Source organism: Eutrigla gurnardus, assembly GCF_963514095.1.
Source record: "Eutrigla gurnardus genome assembly, chromosome: 15".
Classification (NCBI taxonomy): Eukaryota; Metazoa; Chordata; class Actinopteri; order Perciformes; family Triglidae; genus Eutrigla; species Eutrigla gurnardus.
Genome location: NC_139938.1, coordinates 7,762,571 through 7,775,175, shown reverse-complemented (window position 1 = coordinate 7,775,175; position 12,605 = coordinate 7,762,571). Strand labels below are relative to the sequence as shown.

General features: G+C 43.0%; 1 protein-coding gene across 5 annotated transcripts in view; it reads right to left on the bottom strand.

Moving 5' to 3' along the window:
* Positions 1-5,548: 5,548 nt before the first annotated feature.
* LOC311025925 (vacuole membrane protein 1-like) overlaps positions 5,549-12,605 on the bottom strand; it is a 57,046-nt gene continuing 49,989 nt past the window's right edge. For all 5 annotated transcript variants that reach the window (XM_084029108.1, XM_084029109.1, XM_084029106.1 and 2 more), the window contains exons 11-12: positions 9,619-9,721; positions 5,549-8,421 (exon numbers count right to left, since the gene is read on the bottom strand). In XM_084029108.1, coding sequence (XP_083885234.1) covers positions 8,278-8,421; positions 9,619-9,721 — 247 coding nt within the window. In that variant the 3' untranslated portion in view covers positions 5,549-8,277. The remainder of the gene's footprint in view (positions 8,422-9,618; positions 9,722-12,605) is intronic.

Below are 12,605 nucleotides of genomic sequence, written 5' to 3'. Positions count from 1 at the left end.
GATGTGAGAGCAGTCAGCAGGGCGTCACAGCTGCACCGCCACACAAGTATTGATGAGATTCTTCTTAGAAGAGTCTTTAAACCACATCTGATCTCCACCATCATTTAGTAGAAGTGACAATGATTACATGAGGTCCTCGGTCTGGGAGCTGGAAGGTCAGTCTTTACCACAGCTCCTTTTATTGTGGGGGTCTCTCTCCCGAGGACGGGCCCCCTGCAGGGCACCCTTACTCTGAGTGTGTCTCTATTCCATCTGATAGTTTGTTTTACTTTGATTGCCCGGTGATCAAAACCAGCTGCACCGGGTAAGAAAATATGTTTTCTGTGTGTGTTCTCTGCTTTGTTTAGCTTTGTTTATGTTTATAAAGGAACAGTCTAGACACTGTTAGAACGTCGCTGAGCTCTGTTGTGGCTCCGTGTGATGGCTTGAGGTCGGCATTGTGTTCATTCAAAATCACTTTGCATATCAACCGACTGCGTTTGAGTTCTCGTGTTTGGACTTTGTCAATATGGCCGGTCATTAATTTAAAATGAAGGGTGAGAGCTGTCAGCATTGTTTCTCTGTTTCCTTGAATGCACAACCCCGGTGTTTACAGCAGGACGAAGACCTGTGTAATGTGAATGTTCTTCATGTGGACAATAAGTACCAATAACTTCAGAAAACAGTCCCGTATGTGTTTTATATGAAGCTCAGTTGCCCTTTAAATACTAACTGCTAAACTAAAATGGCAGGCTTTCCTCGTTTAGCTGTAGAGCAGCCTTTAATTGACACAAATTATCACAATAAACGAGTAAGCTATCTGATCAGAGCTGAGAACCAACAGCAACATCTCGTGAAAAGGTGACAGCAACATTTACTCAGCAGAGATCATGGGCTGCCAAATGAGCTATTTACACTAATTAGTCCCCCTGCATAGTCTGTATATGTTAGGCATGAATCAATCTATATATGCTGATATAAAATCACAGTAAATATTTGTGACAGTGATTTGTTAGCAGGTGTTTGGAATAACAGCACTGTGCCTATAGCTGAAATGTTTGCCGTGTGGAAGCCTATTTCTGACAGTAAAAAGAAATGCTAAGTAAAATAAATGAATAAATAAGAACATTTACTTCCAGTTACAATAATGATTCAAAGTGAGTCATGCTTTAAAGTTATGTTTAAAAAGTAAAAACATGTTAAATGTTTGCTCAATTGTCTTTTGATGATGTAAACATCTTTTTGGACATAAAAACAAATGTAATTTCCCTGACGATACTGATTGTATAAGGAAATAAAGTCAAGCACTGATGTACTCTAATACTTGAGGTTTTCCAGAGAGATTTCTTCATAAAACCTTGTTAGTGTGTGGGATGGATGCCGGTTCTGTGGAGGTGAAGGAGAGACGTGCAGATTATCACAGATGCAGCTCAACTGCTGCCAGCAAACAAAGACGTTATAAACAAGTTGGAGTATGATGTCATTTTGGGGGCTCAGGTGAGGCTAACGCAGTAAAAGTCCTTTGGTGGAATATCGGTGCAGAAAAGCCGGTCCAGATGAGCGGCGAGCACAGTGTGTTTGTTGTGTAGTCTGGCAAGGATGTGTCTGGTTTTGTTTGCTCTTTGTGGTTGTTCGGAGCACGTTGATGGGCATGCTGCATTCAACCGCGCTGCATGCGGTAAACAGACCTCATGCAGAGTATGTGGACACGAGTAAAATTAGCTCTGATTGCAATGCCATAAAGGCTGAGAGCTTAAGTCAGTAATAGTAATGTCCTATGTTTTTGATGGCGGCATGTAGAGGATACTGTGGTGTGTCTGATGGAGTTCATGCAGTTTGTTCAACATCTGAGCAAAATGTTAAATCTAAAAATAACTCGTTCTTTCTTTGGTTCTGAAGGTCTTAAGCAGCACAGATCATCTAACTCTGGAAAGGAAAGCAAATGCGGTTCCCCATGGATCCTTCTTTTGGGAAAAAATACGGTATGCACGGCAGTCAACGGGGACAGACAAATATGATATCTGTCAATTTAAAAGATACATTTTAAAGTCAAGAAAGTCACAGTTTGTCGTAGTATAATTTAGTTTTGTGTGAATCTTTCATTTAGCGCACCAACACAGCCGTTAGCAGGGCTTGCTAGCTAGCTAGCTAATGTTAGCTTGATGTGTTTTATTCAGTGAGTCTTTTTATCAGCCGGGAAGAAAAAACATCAGTACATCACGGAAACACTTGGGTCATCTATTATTTTCACAGTCCTATACTTAAACTGTTAATACAAAATGCAACTTTATTGATGCGTTAAGTTATCTCTTCAATTGACAATCACCATATGTGTAATTCATGGCACAAATCAAACGGGATCCAAAATTTTTTTTTCTCTTGCTGTTGACTGGCGTACATATTTTTACCCGAAACAAGGTCCCATAGTGATCCAGCAGGAGGGGCGTGGGACATGCGCTTTGAAATGCTGTGTGATGACATTCATGGTCCTCAGAAGAAGATTCCTACTAGTTTGTTTCGACTACTATTAGGTTGGCACACACAATGGTACTGGCCTTCAAGGCCATCAATGGAACGGTACCCATCTACCTTCAAACACTGGTCAAACCTCACGCCCTGAAGCGAGCACTTCACTCCTCTACTTCAGCTGGCCGGCTGGTACCACCATCACTGAAATCAAACAAATGCTGCTCAGCAAAGTCCAGACTCTTCTTTGTTCTGGTCCTCAGTGGTGGAACGAACTCCCGACCAACATCAGGACAGCAGAGTCACTTGCCATCTTCTGAAAAATATCTAACAAACATCTCTCTCAAATGTCTTTCTATTGCCTCCTACCAAACCTAAACCTTTGTCCAAATCTGCATCTATTCCAGGTTAACTGGTGCTAATTCTCATGCTAATTTGCATCTGCAAGACACACATTCTCAGCACTGGTATGCTTGGAAGGCAATGTGAGACATTCCTGAGTAATATTTCTGAGATGGCATCATGTCATGACACAGAAACCTGCTTCGACATGTGAAGCTGTGCTTAAAAGCTGCACTTGGCGCCTGAGGATAAAGTCGGCTGCGGAGGAGAGTCCATCCTGTCAGATTTCTAGCATTCCAACGGTTTACTCAGTGACGTCCTCTCACATCAAAGGGTTGTTTCTGACTGTGTGTGTTGGGGCGTTCGGTACATTTCTAGATTCTTACACCCACACCACTCTCAGGCATGCCGCTGCTTTATTGCGCTTGTCGTCTCACTACAGCAGTCACGCCCCCTGTGTTTTTATGACAGTCCTAAATGACGCAGTTTCCTTGGAACACAATAGGTAGGAGAAGCATGACGAGCCGTTGTGCAGGTCAGTGAAACCTCTCTGTCTTGCTATGACACGTAGCCACAGAAAGAGAATTTTCTTGAAGAAGTCACTCAGCCCATTTGTGAACGTGGCCCAGAACTTGATTTGTGATAACAAAAATGTAATGATATTTTCCCCTGAAAGCTTCTTCCCTACAAACTAACAAAACTGGACCAAGATTAAAGACAACGTTCGATTTACGTTGCTGTTGTACAATTCTTCAACTGCGTTTTGAGAGTCCAACAACCAATACATAACCTGACTTGGATCAGTGTTAACTTGAGAAAAAGGCAAGCGGAAGAGTTACAGATGTGTGTGTGTGTGTGTGTTGTCACGGTGCCCTGGCATTGCCGCCTGGCACCAGCCATTAGGCTGTCTGCCATGTTGGCAATGTGGGCAGGAACAGCAGATGCTGCTGCCTAACTATGCTCTGTTAAAATACCCACACATAGTTAAGTTCAACACAGCGCAGGGAGATGCGTTTTGTTGTGTCAAATTCCATCTGAGAAACAGTACATCATTAGATAGTAACGGTTTTAATGACACATTTTAATCACGGTAAATCATACGCCACAGAGGCTCGCCAAGTGCATGGTGATACGTTTATTTAAGACACTCAATCTTCTTGAAGCGACCCAATAACATCTCGCCTCTCAGATGGAGTGAATTATAAAGGGTCTGATAAGCCTGTTTGATCTTGGCATGCCAAAGCCACAATAAAGGAAACAAAGGCTTTTGGAGCGGTCGCTTTACCGTAACCACAATTATGTGTGTGTGTGTGTGTGTGTGCATATTTAAAGGTCTGTATGAAGAGATATTTAGACTTGCATAAAGCTGACATTTATTTTTGTAAGCTTCTCGTGGTTTAATTTAGATTTTTAAAATTATTTTTGCAATCGAACTACATTACATTAACTACATTAATTTGACACTCCATGTCAAACTGTATGGCACTGCAGCTTCTCTCATTTTAACAAGAGTAACTTCCCTTGAGCAACCATCTTTGTCGGTCCCATTCTTCCTGCTCACTCCACTGTCGTTCGATGACGACTACTTACAAAAACAATATGGACCTTAATGTGATTTAGAATTTTTTTTTAAAATTAGAAGGGGGGGAAAAAACTCACTTGGTCAGCATAATTTAAGGAGACAAAGTGTGAAAGGAACTAAGTGGATAACCAAATGCAGAGTGGGCTTGTGGGTGGTGGATGAAGTCAGTGATATTTCAGCATCCCTCCGTGGTTAGCCTGCTGACAGGGAGGGGGAATAAACCGGAGTGTGAGTGACAGTGAGCGAGGTGGTGTGTGTGTGTGTGTGGGTTAGGGACGGGGGGTGCCAGAAATTTAAACCAGCCCCACCAGATTTAACTGTAGTATATGTACACCGTATGGAGAGAGCAGAGAGAGAGGAGGCACAAAAGCAGCGTCGTTATTTGAATATTAGTCCCCCAGCCTGTTTGGATAGGCAGGATTTGCATGTTGAGTTTTAGGGAGGGTGGGGTAGAAACAGTCGTCTTCATGGTGATCAGGGTGCGGCTGCTCTGGGAACGGGACTTCTCTCAGCAGGGGTCTTTAAGCACATCACACATCTGACTTCAGAACACACGATCACACGGTAATCTCCGATCAGGTTCCTGTTATCTTTATATATACATATATATATATTTGTTTACTTCATAAGCAGAGACCTGATCTCAGGTCAAAAATACCTGAATCATATCATAAAATCAATGAACAACTAGTGTATTAAGTATGATATATAAATTCATAGATGTATAGCCCATGGATTTGTGTAAATGTTTGTGAAACATAATAAATTCAATTATGTTATAGTTAATTATTTTGTAATGTTATTTATTTCATACCAAGTTAACCAAATGTAAATCATAAACGTTTAGGATAAGAATGATTTTGCAAAGTTTCACATTATGAATTAACACCAGTACATATTCTAGTTTAAATAGCATAAGTGTCGCTATATATTTACAACTTACAGCGAAGGCTGAACATGGAATCTGAAATGGAGATGATGTCAGCGTGGAGAGAGCAAATCAGTAATGTGATAACCGTTTGGATGTGAAACATTAGATGGGGAAACTGGAGTTGTGATGGACTCAGTATCCTTCTTGACCCTCTTTCTCGGCTGACATGTGAGATTCTTTGGAGGCCTGAGGGTCAACACCGGCCCACTGTGGTCAAGACTTATCACATAATGAACACAACACCAATCCTCTTTTCAACAGACTTTATTTATAGTGAAAGCACACGAAACAAAAACACAGTATACATACCTTAAAAATAACTCAGATGTATTAGATGAGAAATAGAGGCACTTACACATCGAAATATAAACAGAATTTCTAGACAAACATGCGCACACACACACATTCGGACAGGCATGCCAAAAGGGGGCTCCCTTATGGAACAGGACATCCTGAAATTGCCAAGAAAAACACTCTAAGCCAGGGAGCCATTCCAATGTTATCCAATGATTTTTGCTTTTATGACCAAGAAAAAGTTTTACCCTGTTGCTCTGTTCTAGAAAAAATAAAAAAGAAGCTAAAATAAAACTGAGGCTTTGCGGCAAAAGTATCCGCTGGTCAAGCAATGATTTTCAGCTTTGTATAATTACCAATTTGTGGCCCTTAGAAAAAACACCCCCTCAAGAGAGTTGTTCCAATAAAATGCAGCCTCCTAGAAAAAAAGTGTGTATTGAGCAATAGAAGTAAGTTCTTAGTAAAAGAGAAGAGGGAAGTGTAAAAGGGAAGGGGAGAGCTGGGTGAGCACTGCGTGTACCATACCTAGGACTGGGTGTCACAATGTGATGTGTTGCAATAAGCTGTGTACTGTCTGGATTCTCTGGAAATTCAAGTGGACAGAGCCAACACACACACACACACACACACACACACGCATATACACACGTACACTATCGACAACACTACATCTGCAAACATGCAAAAACACAGTTCCCCACATGAAACCACATAAAAACCCTCACAGACGTCAGCATGGAGGAAATAAACAATAGACCCATATTTCTGACGTCTCACAAGCGGTTGGGATAAAAGGAAGTGACATCGCAGCACACACCTCTAATGGGAACTGATGCTAACTGAGACAATGACAATAACAGAAGGAGGACAAAACAGGATGCTGGTCAGATGAAAGAGCCCGAAATGTCAGACAGCCTACAGACTGTTGTCGCCTTGCAATCTTAACAGCCAACACCAGTCTGATAAGCTATCTGACAGGCCGAGAGTGACGGACATGCCTGAGACATACGCATGTACAGAAACGACAAAAATGAAAAAAAAAAAAAAAAAAAAAAAAAAAGAGATAAAAGGAAAATAATCCTGATCCGACTTACCATGACAGGAGAAAAGAGGAGATGTGAATGTTCTGACTAGAGCTGGTGCAGAGCGCAGGGTTCAGCCCGCTCAACAGTGCCCCTCTGTTTTGAATCTACTCGAGTGATTCGTCTCTGGCTCCGTGACTGGGGCAGTGCAACGAGTTCATTCGAAGGTTCAGCTGAGGTAACGGCACAGACGCTTTTCACTGTGCGCTTGAGGTTTTTTTTTTTCGCTCTCTCTCTCTCCTGCTTGCTCTAGCGCCCACTGTGCTCAGTCCAGCGTAGCACAGCAGTGCTACAGAGAGGGAAAATAGCACATTTCTCTGGCAATTGTGAAAAAAAGGAGGCACTGCATATACTGAGAGCCAGCTGACGTTATCCACTGTAAAAGGCAGAGGGTTGTTTTAGGAGACGCTCATGTAATGTCAAACAGGAGCTCGCCGTTCTCATCTGAGGTAAAAAAAAAAAAAAAAAAAAAAAAAAAAGGATAAAAAAAAAGCTCTGTGGACAAGTGAAGACAAAGAAAAACACTTACCATGACAAAGACTGTATCGAAGTTAAAGGAACAGCAACTATCTGCTATACTAAGATTTCCGGGCAGCCCTCGTCTATTAGTGGAGCCAATCTGCTTAAATCCATAAAAGATAAAAGGGAGAGCAACAAATGTGGCAGCCTCGCAAACCGAGCCGACTATCTCTCTCTGCGTCTCACACACACAGTCGCAGGTCTGATTGGATATATGGCTGCATCTGGTAAAGTAGCCCCGGGCTGACTCATGTGCTCTCTTCCTGGAAGCAGAACAATAAGGGCAGACAAAGGGACCGGCACGGTGGGTCATGGCTGATTTATCATTTCTCATCCAAATGTACCTTCATGAGCTTTACTGCACACACGACAAAACAACGGTCATCTAAGTACTGCAAACAAGTTTAAACATTCACTAACATCAACTTGACTGTACAATATCTAGAAATGAGATGGCTCCGAAGTGGACACAATCATTCACATGTCTTATCTAACCACAGCCAAAGGTAGCCAACAACTACAGTACAGTAATAAATACAGAATGTCTCATTATTAACCAGCAAATACAGATGATTGTACAAATGACTGTGTGGTTTTTACAGAACACTCACCAAATTATTAAAAGCTACAATCCTGGCTTATTCAAACCAAGTGAATTCAAGTGACTCTACAGAATTATAAGAGTTTTAAGGGTCTTCTAGTGGACCAAACAGTGCAGCTTAAGGCTCACTCAGGATAATTATGGCCAGCAGCTTCTTCTCACGTGCTCAGGAGCTGCTGAACGCACCGACACGAACGCTGAAACAACACAGCTCACTCACGCACATCCCAACCAGCACCTACCTCGCAGAGAACAATAGCAGAAATCACTACCAAATGCAAAGCTTTTCAAACGCAAGTGAATGGAGGTCCAAGTTCAACTTAAACATGTGCTACGATAACAGGAGAGAAACCAGATGGAGGCTGATATTCTGCTTCAGATAATGGTGGGTTATAAGCCAAGAGGGAGAGCAAGAAATGAGTGAGGGATTGGCAGGAGCTTCTGAAGATGACGGTTCGCTCTGATGACTGCTATGTGGCCTTCACTCCGTTTTGCCCTCCGAGTACTTCTCCTGCTGCTTGCGCTTGCCGTAGCTCTGGGCCATGGAGTTGACAATGGAGCAGACAAAGAAGCATACCATGATGACCACAACCTTCTCAAAGAGCCACGGCAGCCAGCTCTCCTCCTGCCAGGAACCACAGTAAGAAGAGAGGGAGAGAGAGAGAGAGAGGACCTCGGTCAGTAAGTTGAGGGCCACCCCCCCTTCACCCCACGCCCTGCTCTCCCCTCTGCTCCTGATGCTGTAGGCTAGGTGGGGATCCAGCTCCATGTGCAGGACAGATAGAGATCAGGGGTAATAAAACACGCGGCAGCCCCCACCGTCCTCCCTCCGAACGCCCCCACTGACCCCAGCCTGCAGCCTGCCTCCAAGTTAAATTGCCTCGCTTGTCTCCTGTAACTGCAGGAGGCTCAAGTTACAAGAAAAAAGGAACATTGTTCTAGAAATGCCTTAATCTGTCCTTGTGCAACTCAAAAGTTTATCCTTTTTTCCCCCTCCTCCTCCTTCCTAGTACGCGCGTACAAAAAGAAAAAAAAGAAAATCAAATGAATCACTTAGGACAAGAGAAAGAAGGAGTGAGAAATGGAGAGGAGGGAAAAAACGCTTTGAAAGAGAAAGAGGCTACAGCTACAACTGGCTCTTTTTGTTCTAGACAGGGGGTTTTGATGGATTGTCACTGGCGGAGGGGGGGGGGGGGGGGGGGGGGGGGGGGGGGGGCCCACGCCCCGGTCTACAGTCAGTGCTGAGTTCAGGCGGGGCATCGAGTGCAAGTGTGTGTGTGTGTGACACATAGGGGAGTGACCACACTCACACACACACTCCCAATTGGTAAGATGGAGCATGAGTCAGCACGGCCCGCGCTACAGTAGTACAGTTCAATACATCGAGTGGAGCCAGACCCCACACTGGCCCCTCTCCTCCTCCCCTCCTTCTCCTCCCTCCCCTCCAGCCCGCCCAGTGCAGTGCTAACCTACTCTGTCATTCTGGCCCTAAACAAGCCTCTGTAATCTACTGTATCACCACAGGTTAGAGTAAAGCCTACAATAAAACACTTCTCCCGTAAACATGTTTAAAAAACATATCTGTGAAACTGATTATTCTTAACTGGTACAGGTAAGGAGCTGGCGAGAACACGATTGTGTTCGTGAGAGAAAATGGGTCAGAGATATAAAGGGAGGCTTAGATAAAGAGAAGAAAGGGACAAAAAAAAGTGGAGGGAGAAGGAGTGAAAGAGGCAAAAGTAAGGGGGCTGCATTCTTTTCTTGGTGCGCACACGTGAATGAATAGAGGCTGTGAGCTGGGGGCTGAGGCCCCTGTACTTACAGTTGGGATCCCCTCTCCAGTGTGATGGTGCAGCTTGGCCTTCTGGGCCTCCAAGTACTCCCTGAAGGGCTTCTGCAGTGCCGCACCCAGCAGTGGAACAGCTCTGCCTCAACCAACACAGGCAGAGAGAGAGAGGGAGAAGGGGGTGGGAGGAAAAGGAGGGAAAGAGGGAGGGAAGGAAGAAGAGAGAAGGGAGGGAGAGAGAGAGAGAGAGAAGGGGGGGGGGGGGGGGGGGCACAAATCACGTTACGTCATTGTTACTCACCAGCCCAAGGGCAGCAACAAAGGGAGGCATGCTGTCCTATGTCCTGTACAGTGTCGGTCTCCCTGCTTCCTCTCTCCGAGAAGAGAGAAAGACGGGGAGAGCAACGAGTGCGATGCCTTCACTGCTCATCCCCACAAACACATAAACACACACAGAACAGAGTACAGCCTGAACCACGGCGACAGAAAATAGTGCTGCTGAAAAACAAAAAAAAACAAAAAAAAGAAAGTCACATGAAAATAAAAAAAGGCATAAATAAAGTTGGCCGGTCCTCATATAGCAGCCGCGGCAGCAGCAGTAGTCACCCACACTCTCCCGCTCTGCTCTCTCTCTCTCACACACACACATACTCGGCTTCCTCTCCCTCACACACGCACAGCGGTGAACTCGTTCAACTCCCCTGCAGTGCCTCCTCTGCCGCTGCAGCGAGGAGAAATGAATGACTTCTCAGAACTCTCACATTTATCACAGGCGGTTCCTGTAAGAACTGGTTTCAGCCAATTAATGAGGAAGTGAGTCGTACCCGAGCTGTGTCATCACTGGCTGAGATCTGGGGGGATGGCCCAGAGAGGGAGGGCGCTTCTGTAAGACGGCCCATATTAGGAAACCCTTTACAAGATTTAGCCACCAACTACAAGCATACTACCGAACCCCCCCCCCCCACACACACACACACACACTCAACGAAAAAAAAAAAAAAAAAAAAAAAAGGACGCGAGAGACTGCAGAGAATGCCCTAGAATAGCGAATCAGTGGCCCATCCCTAGGCTGGAGTTAGAGATTAATCACTAAACAAATACATACTAAAGACCTTCACTTATTGTCTGTTGTGGCTATACACAGTCAATTACATCCCCTGAGCTATTGTTTTAAAACCCTCCCTATGTTCCACTTCTGAGTCTTTTGTTCACGTTGCGGATGCATCATCAAAGATTTTCAGGCAGGTATGCGTGGGCAGTAACGTCACATACGGTTGAGTTTATAGCTGATAACTTTCTCTGAGGGAGGCAAGTCATTTCCGTCCCTCCCCACCTTCACACACACACACACACACACACACACACACACACACACACACACACACACACACACACACACACACACACACACACACACACACACACACACACACACACCAAACTATGTTATGGTGTGAAAAAAAAACCCAGATTGTGTTAGACGATCGAGTTTATAACAAGGAAGCCTTTTAGTAATGATTAACTTTATACCAGGTAATGGATATCCTACATGTGCATGGACAAAGCAGACAGGAAGTCTAACAGATGGATCACGCTTTAAATTACACAATAGAAAATGGTAAGGACACACGGTATCAACAACCAAGCTTTTTGGAGGGAAACAAAGACTCTCCTCTTCCCATCCCCCACATCACCAAATTCCTAACACCTACACAAACTTACCAAACTAATTAAAAATACATATAACCTGGATGAAAAGCCAAACGTGAGTTCTGACAAGAAAAGAAAGATTAGAAACCACAGGGGAAATACACTAGTTTAGCAGATAAAAGTGAGCAGGCAGGGACAAAGGGTGAGCGAAACGGTTTTCATAAATGGCGGGCGAATCATCTCCTACACGATGAGCAATACTGAGTCATGAGCCTGGTCGAATCCACCAACAAAGAAGCTCAAAGCTAGCAGTCTAAAACACACTTTTAATGCGTCAGAGTCAGGAGCGTCTCTTGGTCTTTCCATTAAAAATCTGGTGATTTTGTGCTTTTTGGGACTATATTTTTTACTTTCTGGAGACGGTGTTGTGAAATTGTTGGATTTAAGAATTTCTACTGTAAGTGTGTTCATGATTTACCACCAGTGAGTACTTGTCCTTTCTGTGAAAGACGTTCAGGAGATTATCTTTCTTAGTCTTGAGATTTAACTAACTTCTTACTGGAATTAAATGTGAAATGTGTGAAACTAGTGCATGTATTAAATATATCAAAGAAATAGTATAAAGATGTACAGTAACTGTTGTAAAAGTTAATTATAGTGCTAAGTTAAATGTTTGGAAATTTAAAATAGTATTTTCTCAATTTTCTCTAAGTTGAGTCGAGGGAGGGAAAAAGTAGAAGCTGATTTTACCACAGACATAAGACAAATTTTGGCAAATAATACTATTTACTCAGCAGCTAGTGAGCAAACATTAATAACTGGTTTGTTAAAATCCCTTTGTTTTAAGCAAGACGGACAGAAAACTCTGCACTTGCACCTATTTTCTTGGGTGAAGCTCTAAAACACTGTGGCCTTGAGAAAAATGGAAAGAAATCAAACTATTTACAGCACTTATTAAAAAGCAGAACATCTGATCTTTAAACTCTAAAACTTTAACCAAATGTCTGTTTTATCTGTAGAAGCTTGTCTTTAAGAAGAAAAAAAACCTGATGGTGTCTCAATTTAATGGTAAACATAATTCGGCAAAAAAAAAAAGTATTAAATAAGTTGTGGAGAAGAGCATGCAGATTATTTGTAATTATTTAGTTCTAAAATAAGTGTATAAAACGCACAACCAGTCATAATAAAATAAACCTTACAGCCTGTTATTCTATTTAATTAGCTGAAAATGTTATGAAATAAATCTGCTTAGAATTACATTCAGATTAATAATTTTTGTTTTGTCCGTCAAACTTTTTCCACATAATTTAAAAAAGTTAGTAAACTGCAGATACTGACTATGCTGTATATGACAAATTATAAATTAACATGAA